This window comes from Callithrix jacchus, chromosome 4 (genome assembly GCF_049354715.1).
Source record: "Callithrix jacchus isolate 240 chromosome 4, calJac240_pri, whole genome shotgun sequence".
NCBI lineage: Eukaryota > Metazoa > Chordata > Mammalia > Primates > Cebidae > Callithrix > Callithrix jacchus.
The window spans coordinates 13,769,793-13,784,006 of record NC_133505.1 but is presented as its reverse complement, the minus strand read 5'-3'; the positions used below and the strand labels follow the sequence as shown (position 1 = coordinate 13,784,006).

Below are 14,214 nucleotides of genomic sequence, written 5' to 3'. Positions count from 1 at the left end.
TGGGTTCCTGATAGTTTTTTCTCTGCTCACTACATCAAAGGTTGCCATGGGACAAACCCAAATGTGGCAGGGAAAAAAACACATACGTGGGGACTAAATAGATTTGAGTTTGAATTTCTTACACATTATGTGACCTTGGGCAAGTTATGTGCACTCTGAGCCTCAATTTCCACATCTGTAAATTGGGGATAGTGCCTCTTACTGTTGTAAGCACTAACCTGACAGCATATGCAAAATATCCAGATAGTGCCTGGTATTAAGAAAATGCTTAAGAAATGCTGCCTCACTTCTTCCTTCACAGAATCCCTCACCACCTGGTCAGCTGGAAATTGCTGACCTTGGAGAGTGCTGATGTGCGGCCTTGTAATATTGTGGCATCTGTGTCACTGACTACCATCTTGCTCTCAGCAAGGTCCCCAGTGAGCCCTCTTGAAGCTAAGCTCATGTCACCCACCTCTTTTAAGACATATCTTCTGGAGAACCCGTGAAAGCTTCCTGAAAGCTGCATTTGAAAAGTGAACCTGGGTATCATCTTGTAGTTTTCCTTCACTTTCTTCTTTTTTTCCTTCTTATCCTAGTGTGTTAAAGAACTGTTTTCTTTCTTTCTTTTTTTTTTTTTTTTTCATTTGTTTGTTTGTTTGTTTTTTGAGACAGGGCTTCACTCTGTTTAGAGTACAGTGATGTGGTTATAGCTCACTGCAGTCTCAAAGTCCTGGGCTCAAGTGATCCTCCCGCCTCAGCCTCCCAAGAAGCTGGGACTCTAGGTGCCAGCCACCAAGCGTATCTAATTTTTAAAATTGTTTTTGTAGAGATATGGTCTTGCTAGATTGCCCAGGCTGGTCTTGAACTCCTGGCCTGAAGTAATCCTCCTGCCTCCAACTCTCAAAGTGCTGAGATTATAGACACAAGCCACTGCACCTGGCAAGAACTCTTTTCAAAGTCTTCATAGAGCTTTTCTCAAAGGGGATATGGGTATACGTACAGATCACTTCCCAGGAGCAGCTATAGTTCGCAAAAGGGATACATAACTCCAGTTTACTGGTGAGTCACCTTGACTTAGGTGACAGTTGCATGGGAAATACTAAAATAATGGCAGCATATGATTGTTAAAGATTTAGCTGGATTCATTAAAGACAAAACCATAATAGGTTTCTAAGAGAACCTACAGTTTCCTACAGAATGTTTTGAGGCATATCGCCAACCATTGAGGTCAAAAGTTTTTTTCACAATCCCTTTAATTCGATCGGAAATAACATCGACTATCATTTTGTGACAATATGATAAAATAGATGTTTTCTTCTGCTGAGTTTTACTCTTGCACTCATCAGAAATACATAAGTACAGTGTGTTAGAATCTTCACTTTCTGCTACGAAGACATAAAGGTAAATCAGAAATGAATACTATTGTTAAGGAGTTTCAAAGCAAATTGTTTAAAAACAAAGCAGGCTTTCTTGGAACATTGAGGTTTGGTTAAGCATTTTGGCAACTTTTCTAGTGGATTAGACATTAGACTGATAATTCTGTTATTTCGCTCACCAGAAGTCTATAACCTGTAGGAACTTCTGTCTTTCCATATTTAAAGTGGGAACAAAATAGCGAATTGTTGAGTAGCAGATTTTCCATATTTAAAGTGGGAACAAAATAGAGAATTATTGAGTAGTGGATCTCAGGATAAAATTGATCTTACTGAGAAATGAAAAGCACTTTTGCTGTTATTTAGTGATACAAAAGAACATCCCCAGAATTTGTGACTACATGGGGCATAGAGGAAGCCCATGGTGTTCCCCAGAAAAGAAAAATCCTTAAACTTGGGGCTGGGAGTTGACAAGATGGTAGACCTTATGATAAAAATACTGGAAGGAAAATTAAATTAAAAGAAAAAAAATACCAAATTTATTGATGGAAAGATGTTTTTCTAGTAGGTTAAAAATACTGTGAATGTGAACACTCCATTAGATGCAAAAGCCCCCCAAACAATGGGCAGGAATTACCCATGCTATTCATATGTGAGACTCCTGACTTTACTGTTAGGAAGAGATTATGAGGGAATGAGAAAAGCCTTCAGAGGGTTGAGAGTTGGTTTCACTCTTTCCACATGGAGGAAAACTGTTCTCACCCTATTATCTATTAAATATTTAATTCCCAGTAGAGCATGGATACCAACCGATTAATGGGATACCAACCTATTATTTCCTCCCAATGCCTATGTGCCCTAACTACAGCTCTTCCCACTTCTTTTTTCTTAATGTGTTTTATCTTCTTCACTCTTTTAATCCTGTTCCTCTTTCTCCTCTACTTTCATTCATCAAAAATGAATGATGGTCTGGGTGCAGTGGTTCATGCCTATAATCCCAGCACTTTGGGAGGTGGAGATTGGCAGATCACTTGAACCCAGGAGTTTGAGATCAGCCTGGACAACCTGCTGAAACTCCCTCTCTACAAGAAATACAAAAAGCTGGGCATGCTGCCTCGAGTCTGTAGTGCCAGCTATAGGAGGCTAAAGTGGGAGGATCACTTGAGCCAGGGAGGGTGAAACCAGTGAGTAATGATTGTGCCAGTGCACTCCAGTCTTGGCAAGACCGTATCGAAAAAGAAGAGAAAGAAGCAGCGAAGGAAGAAGGGGAAGAGGAAAGAAGAAAGAACAATGGCCCCTCTATATGGCCAAGACAGACGAAAAAGTTTTCAGCCCCATTTTCCCTACCTCAAATTATTTTTATGGTATACAGTCCTACTACTGTGCCAGAAGGATTTTGTTTCCTTAATGCATTGACAATACGCAAAAATATTGATTGAATAATATTTTTTTGCAATGAGAATGGCAATTTGCTAGAGCAACAGAAAAACAAAATCATGTTTTAGCTGGAAAAAAAATATAACCAAAGCCAAAATTATCTTGGGGTCTGTCACAGCCAGAAATTTCAAGAGAGGTAAGAGCAACTAGTCATCTCCCAATCTGCAGTGCTGAAGGCAAGGAGGAGAAAATAAATATGGGAGTAGGATGGAGAAAATGAATGAGACTTGCAGGAAACTGGAGCACAGAGAGCTAAGCGCCACAGTGAGCAACCTCAACAACCTTTTCAAATGTGCTGCCTTCATCTCTGACCTACTCATTGATCATAAGGAAATAAACCACAACACCTTTATCAATTGTTGCTTAACCGCCAATGGCCATAAACAGTGGCATAATGTTAAATTCTGTCCTCTTCTATCTCCATGTCTTTCCCAACAGCCTTCTAAAAACGCTCAATCAAGATTGCGTTGAAAGATGGGTGATTGGAAATCTGCTCTCGTGCTGTCTCATCCAGATTCATGGTAGATAACCTGAACCCCTACACATGACTGTCTGGAATTTGCAAAAATGGAAGCCCTGGGAACAAGCCTCCAAAGTTTGAGAGCATAGGCATACTCATGCTCTTGGGGGCTAAGGATGGTCTTTGGGAGATATTAGTACCTGAAGCCATGGAATAAACTTGATGATGCTTGTCTTGTCAATTTTACTCAAAGATTTAGTAGACAGAATTATAGTTTATTTTTATGCAAACATGGTGTGTGTATGTGAGAGAAAGAGAGAGAGAAAAAAAAATCTGCAACAATTTTAAAGATAAAACAAGTAACCTAAAAAAATGTTAGCTCTGTCTCTGCCTGCTTCAAGCTCTGACCTCAGACCTTATGGGGTGTTTTCACTCTCCTTTGCCATTAGGGAGTAATGTAGAAGAAATATGTAAAAATCGCTTCCTTAAGAAGATAATTTCCTTTTCCCCACTATACCAGCACTCTGTTGTAATTTCCAGCATCCACCTCACCCCAGAATTAATAGGTGATGAGTCGTTGCTGAGTTGTTTTAATTTTGGGGAGCAGCAGACTTGGTATCTTTTCCAGGATGAATTGGGGAGAGGGACATGAGATACCGAGGAAAGTCTGCCTCTGAAGGCTGAGAATAAAACCTCACATCATTAAAGTGAATACAATTACATCTTCACCTCTGGGAAAAAACTTTGGAGGTAGGGGATGGCATTTTCCAATTCTGGGAATGAAACTAGCGCCTCAAGTTTAAAACTTCCTAGAAACCACTGCAGTGAGTTGAAGATGGGATTGGGGGAGTGATGGGGAGATTTTTATTCCCCTGACTTATCTGTTCTTTGTTTTGGTTCCTAACTGGGTCATTGTATTGGCAGGGGGCCTTCAGCTTCAAACTGTGTCTTTTCACAGTTTCCAGTCATTTTCATTGAAGGGGAAACCTTCCTCTTTAATGAAGGCTCCCAACAACCTGTTATCTGGAAGAAATCTTAGTTAGAAATGGGTCATCCTTAGAAGGAATCTGAAGGAGGGGTTGGTGGGAAGAGGGAAGGACTTCCTGAAAGGAGGTCAAGTCATGCTGGAAAAAATTAAAATCGCAGTGTTTGTAGAGATGAGTTGTCTCTTATCCTTCTTTGCTCCCTGTGACAACTATCATCATGCTAGAGCCAGCCATTGTCACATGGGGACCTGCAATGCTGTGATTTATTTAATCCATTTATACTAGAAATATTTATTAACCACTTGTATATGTTGACATACATGCCTGAGATTCAAAGATGAATGGCTTGGTTTTTCAGAAAGCTCATCATTCATAAATAGGTAACTGTAGCCGGGCATGGTGGCTTGCGCCTGTAGCTCCAGCACTATGGGAGGCTGAAGCGGGCAGATGACCTGAGCTCAGGAGTTCAAGACCAGCCTAGCCAACATGGTGAAACCCCATCTCAACTAAAAATGCAAAAATTAGCTGGGCATGGTGGTGCACGTCTGTAATCCTAGCTACTCGGGAGACTGAGGCACAAGAATCACTTGAACCCAGGAGGTGGAGGTTGCAGTGACCCGAGATTGCACCACTGCACTCCAGCTTGGACAACAGAACAAGACTCCATCTCAAAAATAAACATTTTAAAAAGCCATTATAAACTGATGAAAAGGTAATAATAGAAGTAGCCTCAGGTTATGAGACCTCCAATAATGGTCACCAGGCTGAACAGGGTTGGGGGTTGCGGGGGGGTTGTGAAAGCTTGAGATGGTGGCTGGGAATGATACAACCCCTGTCTGCATCTTTAGTCTTACTTAATCCCACTCTCCACTGCGGTCTGGCTGCACAGACTGTTTCTTTTCTTCTTCTCACATGCCACATCCTTTCCTGGTGCAGAGCCCTTTCTTCTGCTGCCCCTCTGCCAGGAGCACAGCAGAAGTAACAGCTCTGGCTGCTGCTTCTTGGCTTGGCTGCCTCCCTCTCATTCTTTATTTGCATCCAGTGCCATTTCCTGGGAGAGGCCTTTCCCAACCACCCTAGCTGAAGCGCCCTGTGTTCATTAGGGCAGGTTAGGCTATGGTGCACAGTGCCTTAAGGATAATGGAGTTCATTTGTCACTCATGGAATAGCCATAGTGGGTGTTCCTGGTTGACAAGCGGCTCTCTTGATGCAAGGATTCAAGAACCCCTCCTGTGGTCCTGCCTTCTCCTTGGACTTTCTCGTTGCTGACATCTCACTGGTAAAATGGGGGAGATATCCCCATATCTATAAAAGTTTGATCCAGAAATGGTGTATGTCACTTCTGCCAACATTCCATTGGGAAGAAGATGAAAAAAGAGTCTGGGAAATGTAAGGTAGTCCAGTGATGTGCCTAGGAAAAGGACAAGGAGACATTTGTGCATTGTGTGAAAAGGACAAGGAGACATTTGTGCATTGTGTGAATTATTTCATACAGCCCATTGAGCTACATGATATCCTCTACTTAATATCTTTATGGCACTTACCACACACCTGACATCACCTTGTTTATTGATGTACACTACTGTGAGGTGGCTCCCTCCACCAGAGTCACCTCTGTGCAGACATGGATCTTGACTGCTTAGTTCATGCTTAGTCCCTTCTCTTAGCAGGGCATTTGATGCCCAGGACAGTCAGTAAAAAATTGTTGACTGAATTATCAAATGGATGAATGATCATAATCTTAAAGATCAACAAGAGAGGAAAGTGGGGGAATGCTTCTGAGTGAGTGAGTGAGTGTGTGTGTACACAGAAGGGCCTTCCAGGCAGAGGGGATAGTGTTAGCAATGGCATGGAGGTAAGAAATAGCACAACGTGTGCAGGTAATTACCAGCACTGGATAATAATTAATGAGTCAGAGTACAGCTGCAGATAGTGCCGGAGATCTAAGGAGGAAAATACCTTTTGTTCTTCCATTCTTCAATGACTTTTAATACTGAACATTAGTTTTATAATTTCTATCATTCACAAACCTTAAGATCCTTTTTTCTGCAGCATGCTCCAAAGGCCTTCCATGATTTCCTCCAACTGTATTCCTCCAACCCTATTTCTCACTGTTAATGCTATCTTCCTATATTCCCCATGTGAATTTCCATCGCCTTTTCTCCGTTACTCCCCTGGTGCTATTCTCTCACCTGGTATCATCCTTGTTTTCCCCAAGATGTTACTTGTGTTCTAGTTAAACTTTATATTTTCTTTAATCACTGCATCCGGCAGTTATCTCTCCTTTCTCTGAATTTCTTTTATTTAGTATTTAATTAGCTATAAATATATGGTAAGTCTCTCCTATGTTATAGCTTAATTATGTGTGTGGTAGTTTTGTCTCACTGACTACAGATATATTAGAGAGAGAGTCTTACTCTGTTGCCCAGGTTGGGTGTGATCATGGCTCATTGCAGCCCTGAACTCCTGGGCTCAAGCGATCCTCTCGCCTCAGCCTCCTCAGTAGCTGGGACTACAGGCACACCACCATACCTGGTTAATTTTTAAAATTTTTTGTAGACTTGGAGTCTCACTATGTTACCCAGGCTGGTCTCAAACTCCTGGCCTCAACCAGTCCTCCCGTGTTGGCCTCTCAAAATGCTGTGATTACAGGCATGAGCCATTATGTCTGACCATCACTGATGATGTTTTTATCTCCTGGGATACAGGAACTATGTCTTAGACTTCTGATCTGACATCATCCATTCATTTAACAAAACGTATGGTGCATCTCACAGCACCAGACCAGAGATATAATATATTCTGTCACCCACAGTGTTTCCAACAGAGACAGATAATGGAGATGCAAAGTTGCCTAAGACCAAGTCCTTATGGCAGAGACAGGTAATTGCAGGGCCAGGAGTAGGGAGCAATTTTCTTCTAATCAACATTTAGGGAGTATGTCCCAGTTGCAGAAAGGGTCTAGGGGACCACATTGTCCCCTGTCACTGCTGTCAGTCTCTTCTCTAATCCCTCGGGTAGAAAGAGAACTGTTATGAATTCTAGCTAATGACTCCATTCACATTGCCAGAGTGTTGTTTTAAAGCTTCCAAAGGAAACTAAAATTTCAGTTAGTTCAAGGAAAAGGGCATTACTACCAAATGGTACATCTGTTGGTTTATGATCAGGAAGATAAACCCTGCAGTTCACTTGGGTTTTATTGGAGCCACAGGAAACAAGCTGTTGGCTATCAGTAAGCATTAACCCCTGGCTGAAGGGAGATGATGACCTGAGCAGTTTTTGTGGTCCTGCTGAATTTTTAGAGGCAGCCTGTGCTCTGAAAGGAGGTAAAATGGGCAGTGGTGGCATTCTCCTTTTTCCTCTTCCCCAGCCTCATTTTCCAATGCTGTTATCATGGTCAGTTTTGATATATTACGCTTTCTAAAGGGGAGAGGGAGAAGCTCAGGAGGTGGGAATACCTCAGGGAGGTCTGCGGCAGGATGAGAAGGTCTGGTTTCCTCAATAAAGACATCTTATATTCCTTATTCCGTCACACCATGGGCATCCAACATTTCTTTTGTACTGTAAAACTATATGGATGCCCCTCTCTTTTGACTTTATATTCTATTCTCTCCTTGTAGGAAAATGCAGCTAGACAATCACAGTGAACTATGGGGCGAAAAGAACACACATGTATCTGAGTCTGGTGCATTTATTCAGTTATTTGCAAGAGTGAGAACCAGGATGAGGATGGGTGAGTGAATTCCACCTTCATATATTTTAAAAATTCCTATCTCCTCTACTGGACCTTCAACAAAAATCCCTCTATCCTTTCACACTTCTACCTCTTGACCTTACTCAATCCATTTTCCAGTGGACTCATAGGGGTGGCTGGAGGGAGAAGGGAGAAATTCAGTGGCCTAAGTAATTCCTGGGTTGGATATTTAGAGCTTAAATTGTCAGCCAGCTGTCTTGGCAATTCTTATGTACCCTCTTCCCTTTATTACCCCATATTCACCCATCTTGTCTACGCTCCATGATTCCAATGTTATTGACTTAGTGCCATTCCAAGGCTAAGGTCTCTCAGCCTATTACCTATGGCCCTATATGCCATAAATAATCCAGGAGCTCCCATATATTCCCAGGCCCCTTTGGAGTAGATTGGGGCCACATGACTAGTTCTGATCAATATTGTCTGAGTCTGTTCAGAATGCTGTAACAAAATATCTCAGAGGGGTTGATTTATAAGCAATAGAAATGTCTTGCTCACAGTTCCAGAGGCTGGGAAGTCCAAGACCAAGTTACCAGCAGATTCATTGTCTGATGAGAACTCATGCTTTGTGAATGGCCCCTTCTGTGTGTCCCCACATGGTTGAATGGCAAACAACATCCCATGGGTCTCTGTATAAGAGCACTAGTTCCACTTACGAAGGTGGAGCCCTCATGACATAATCATCTCCCAAAGCCCCTACCTTTAATATTATCACATTGGGGATTAAATTGCCACATGTAAATTTTGAGGGGAGATAAACATTGAGACCACAGCAAATGGTCTAGGAACAGAAATGATAGGTGAGACTTCTGGACTAAGGCCACTAGGAGCCTGGTGTCTCTTCTGTCCCTCTCTCACTGGAGGACACGACACATACTCCAGATGTGGTAGAATCAAGAAGAAATTACAGCAGATTTTACATAAGCAAGAAATAAGCCTGTATTATATTCAGTCTGATATATGTGTATTTGTCTGTTGCTGCCATTAGCTTTAATTATTCCAATAAACCTCACGACTCAAAGCAGCATTTTCAGACCTTATGTCTTTCATAGCTTGTTTTAAAATACTGTTTTTTGAAGCACATTTAAAGGACGTTAAAAGTTTAAAGCCAGTCATCAATAATTACCACACAGCTACAGCAGCAGCACAATTATGCCATGTAGCATTTACAAATGCATCCACAGTCATCACACTTTCCTCTGAATGCCCTTCACCATAGTTCTTGTTTGAAAAGGGTTTATATCTGGTCCGGTTGTCCTATAGACATGCAGGGGAAAGTTTTGTTTCATTCAGTTAACATGCAATTTTTAAAAATCGCAGCCATGTCTGCAAGGCTCTATGCCATGTTGCATGACCTGCTCAGTTTGCTGTTTCTCCCACAGGCGTTGCTACAATGGCATAGTTTTTGGTTAAAGCACACTGTAGTGTTAAATAAAGATCAAACACATGGCAATGTTTGTGGTGTGTTTGCTACTAACCTATGGTGTGAAGTCCATGTGTATTACACCAGGACCCTATTCCAATTGTTCCCAAACTTTTGAGTCTCACAACTGTCATGCTCAGACCCATGCCTGTCTCTGAAACCTTAATTTCCATTGCTACTACTTTCCCTCACATCTCTGCTCATGTTGTCCTCTCTGGCATTAACACCCTCCTTCTTTTGTCCTTTTACATTTCCTATTCTCTCTCTTTCTCTCCCAACAGGGCAGCTTCTACCTATATTTTAGGATCCAGCTCAAGCATCACCTCCTCCACAAAGCTTTTTCTAACCCCCTCATCAGCTCCCTGAGCATCCTGTGCTTATTTCTAGCACAGCAAGTGTCCAAGTACAATTCAATGGGTTTAGTATTTTTATGAATATGTGCAACCATCACCACAGTCACTTTCAGACCATTTTTATTGCCTCAGAAAGAAACCCCTACACTTTAGCCATCATTACCCTTGTACTCCCACTCCTTCCCGCTAACCCTCAGGAATTACTAACCTACCTCCTATCTCTACGGACTTGCTACACATTTCATGTAAATGAAATCATATAATATTGTGAATGGCTTCTTTGACTTAACATGTTTTCAAGGTTCATCCATGTTGTAGCATCTATCAATATTTCATTCCTTGTTATTGCTGAATAATATCTCATTGTATAGATATGCCATAGTTTGTTTATCCATTCAAAGTTTTTACTTCTTGGCTATTAGGTGTAATGCTGCCATGCATATCTATGTGCAAGTTTTTATGGTTAGGTATGTTTTCAGTTCTCTTGAATATATACGAAGGAGGAGTTTCTGTGCCACATAGTAACTCTATGTTTGACCATTTGAGGAATTATTACCCTGTTTTCCAAAGTGCTTGGACCATCGGTAGTGTATAAGAGTTCAGTTTCTCAGCCAGGTGCAGTGGCTCATGCCTGTAATCCCAGCACTTGGGGTGGCCAAGGAGGGCAGATCACGAGGTCAAGAGATCAAGACCATCCTAGCCGACATGTGAAACCCTGTCTCTATTGAAAAAAAAAAAAAAAGACAAAAAAGTTTAGTTTTTCCCCAGGCTTTTTACTGCTTGTTACTCTCTATTGATTCTAACCATCTTAATGAACTTAATGAGTGTAATGAATGTGACGGGGTATCTCATTGTGGTTTTGATTTGCCTTTTTCTGATGACTAAGGCTGTTGAGCATTTTTCCTGAGCTTATTGGCCATTTGTACACCTTCTCTGGAGAAATGTTTATTCAGATACTTTGAACATTTTAAAACTGTGTCTTTTTATTATTGAGTTGTAAGAGTTCTTTAAAAAATTTGATGTCTCATGAGATACGTGATTTACAAATATTTTCTCTCATTCTGTGTTTCATCTTTTTACTTTCTTGATGGCGTCCAACTAAACACAAAAATTGCATTTTTATTTTATAATATTTATGTTTATATTTTTCTTTTTTAAAGTTTATTTTAGGTTTGGGGGTACATGTGAAGGTTTGTAATTTGGCTGCATAGTATTCCACGGTGCACATGTACCACATTTTCTTTATCCAGTCTGTCATTGATGGGCATTTAGGTTGATTCCATGTCTTTGTTATTGTGAATAGTGCTACAGTTAACTTTCATGTGCATGTATCTTTATGATAGAACGATTTATATATTCCTCTGAGCATATACTCAATCATGGGATTGCTGGGTTGAATGGTAGTTCTGCTTTTAGCTCTTTACGGAATCGCCATACTGCTTTCCACAATAGTTGAACTAATTTACACTCCCACCAACAGTGTGTAAGTGTTCCTTTGTTCCACAACCCTGCCAGCATCTGTTATTTTTTTACTTTTTACTAATAGTTATTCTGACTGACATGAGATGGTATCTCATTGTAGCTTTGATTTTTCACTTCTCTAATGATCAGTGATATTGAGCTTTTTCATATGCTTGTTGGCTGCATATATGCCTCCTTTTGAAAAGTGTTGGTTCGTATCCTTTGCCTGCTTTTTAATAGGGTTGTTTGTTTTTCTTTTGTAAATTTGTTCAAGTTTCTTATAGATGCTACATAAACCTTTGTCAGATACATAGTTTACAGTTTTTTTCTCCCATTCTATAGGTTGTCTGTTTACTCTGTTGATAGTCTCCTTTGATGTGCAGAAGCTCTTAAGTTTAATTAGATCCCATTTGCCAATTTTTGCTTTTGTTGAGATTGTTTTTGGTATCTTTATCATGAAATCTTTGCCCATTACTTTGTCCAGGGTGGTATTGCCTAGGTCATCTTTCATTTTTTATAGTTTTTGGTTTTACATTTAAGTCTTTAATCCATCTGAGTTGATTTTTGTGTATGACATAAGGAAGGAGTCTAGCTTCAATCTTCCATGTATGGCTAGCTTGTTATCCCAGCACCATTTATTGAAAAGCCAGTCTTTTCCTCATTGCTTTTTGTTGTTGTTTTTAGCTTTGTTGAAGATCAGACAGTTGTAGATGTGAATCCTTATTTCCGGGATGTCTATTCTGTTCCATTGGTCTATTTGCCTGTTGTTTTTGTACCCAGTACCATGCTGTTTTGGTTACTGTAGCCCTGTAGTATAGTTTGAAGTTGGGTAACGTGATGCCTCCAGTTTTTTGCTTAGGATTGCCTTGGCTATTTTTGCTCTTTTTTTGGTTACATGTGAATTTTACAGTAGTCTTTTCTAGTTCTGTGAAGAATGTCATTGGCAGTTTGATAGGAATAGCATTGAATCTGTGAATCGCTTTGGGCAGTATATAGCCCTTTTAATGATATTGATTCTTCCTATCCATGATCATGAGATGTTTTTCCATTTGTTTGTGTCTTCTCTGATTTCTTTTCATGGTATTTTGTAATTATTATTGTAAAGATCTTTCACCTCCCTGTTTAGAGGTATTCCTAGGCATTTTATTCCTTTTATGGCAAATGTGAATGAGATTTTCTTTCTAATTTGGCTCTTGACTTGACTGTTGTTGATTTATAGGAAAGCTAGTAATTTTTATACACTGATTTTGTATCCTGAAACCTTGCTGAAGTTGTTTACCAGCTGAAGGAGTCTTTGGGCCAAAACTATGGGGTATTTTTCTTTTTTTGCTTGTGCCATTGATGTTATATATAAGAATCCATGATTCCAATCTAAGAATTAAAAGTCATGAAGATGTACTACTTACTATGTTTTCTTCTAAGAGTTTACTGTATTCGTTCTTACAATTAGGTTTTAGATCTATTTTGAATTTTTGTATGTAGTGTGAGGTAGGGATCTGACTTCATTTTTTTTTTGTTATGGATATTCCATTGTCCCACTACCATTTGTCAAAAAACTCTTTTTTCCTTATTGAAGTGTCTTGGTACTCTTGTTGAAAATCAATTGACCATAAGCATGAGAGTTTAAGTCTACGCTCTCAATTCTATGATTCATGTGATAGACATGTAATCCATATGTCTATTCTTTTGCCAGTACCACATTGTCTTGATTACTTTTGCTTTGTAGTAAGTTTTGAAATCAGGGACTGTGAGTTTTCCAATTTTGTTCTTCTTTTTCAAGATTGTTTTGGCTATTCCCGGTCACTTGCAATTCCATATGTATTTTAGAATCAGCTTGTCAATTTTTACAAAGAAGCCAGCTGGGATTCTGATAGAGATTGAATTAAATATGTAGCTCAATTTTGGAAGCATTGCCATCTTAAAAAGATTACATCTTTCTATCCATGAACATGTGGCATTTTTTTCATTTATTTAGATTTCCTTTAATTTCTTTCAACCATGTGTCATAATTTTTAGTGTATGAGTTTTGTGCTTCTTTTGTTAAAAATTTTCCTAAGTAGTTTATTTTTATACCATTATAAATGGAATCATTTTCTTAATTTTATTTTCAGATTGCTCATTGCAAATGTATAGAACTACAATTGATTTTTGTATATTTATTTTGTATCCAGAAAGCTAGCTGAAATTATTCTGATAGTGTTTTGGTGTATTACAGAGCATACACTATATCAAGATCATGTCATCTGTGAATAGGGATAATTTTAATTTTTCCTTTCCAATTTGGATGAATTTTATTTCTTTTTCTTTCTTAATTGACCTAGCTAGAACTTCCAGTACAATGTTGAATGGAAGTGGCAAGAATGAACATCCGTGATTTGTTTCTGATTTTAGGGGGAAAGCATCCAGTCTTTCACCATGAAATATAATGTCAGCTATGGGTTTTTCATGAGTGCCCTCTATCAGGTTAAGAAAGATTCCTTCTATTTCCATTTGCATTTTTAAAGCTACAATTTTTTAGTTTAATTCCACTATGGTATGAGAGCATACACTGGATTATTTCTATTATTTTAAATTTATTAAGATATGTTTTATGGCCCTGCATGTGGTCTACCTTGGAGGATATTTTATATGAATTTGATAAGAATGTGCATTCTGGCTTTATTGGATGAAGTGGTCTTTAGATGTCAATTACATTCGATTAATTCATTGTGCTGATGTCCTTACTAATTTTCTGCCTGATGGATCTGTTCATTTCTGATAGATGGGTCTTGAAGTCTCCAGCTCTGCTGGTGGATTCAACTACCTGTTCTTGCAATTTATCAGTTTTTGTTTCATGTGTTTTGCCTCTCTGTTGTTAGGTGCATACACATTAAGAATTTTTATGTCTTCTTGGGAAATTGTCCCTTTGTTATTATATAATGCTCCTTTGTGTCCCTCATAATTTTCCTTACATGGATCTGTCTGAAATTGGTATAGCTACTCTAACTT

At 39.4% G+C, this 14,214-nt stretch overlaps 1 protein-coding gene across 13 annotated transcripts in view; it reads left to right on the top strand.

Annotated features, from left to right (window-relative positions):
- Positions 1 to 14,214, top strand: part of STMND1 (stathmin domain containing 1) — a 382,758-nt gene that overhangs the window by 795 nt on the left and 367,749 nt on the right. For all 13 annotated transcript variants that reach the window (XR_013533686.1, XR_013533685.1, XR_013533689.1 and 10 more), the window contains exon 2: positions 7,859 to 7,971. Coding sequence is in view for 3 of the 13 variants with exons in the window: in XM_078368292.1 (XP_078224418.1) it covers positions 7,863 to 7,971 (109 nt within the window). In the remaining 10 variants the exon portion in view is untranslated. The remainder of the gene's footprint in view (positions 1 to 7,858; positions 7,972 to 14,214) is intronic.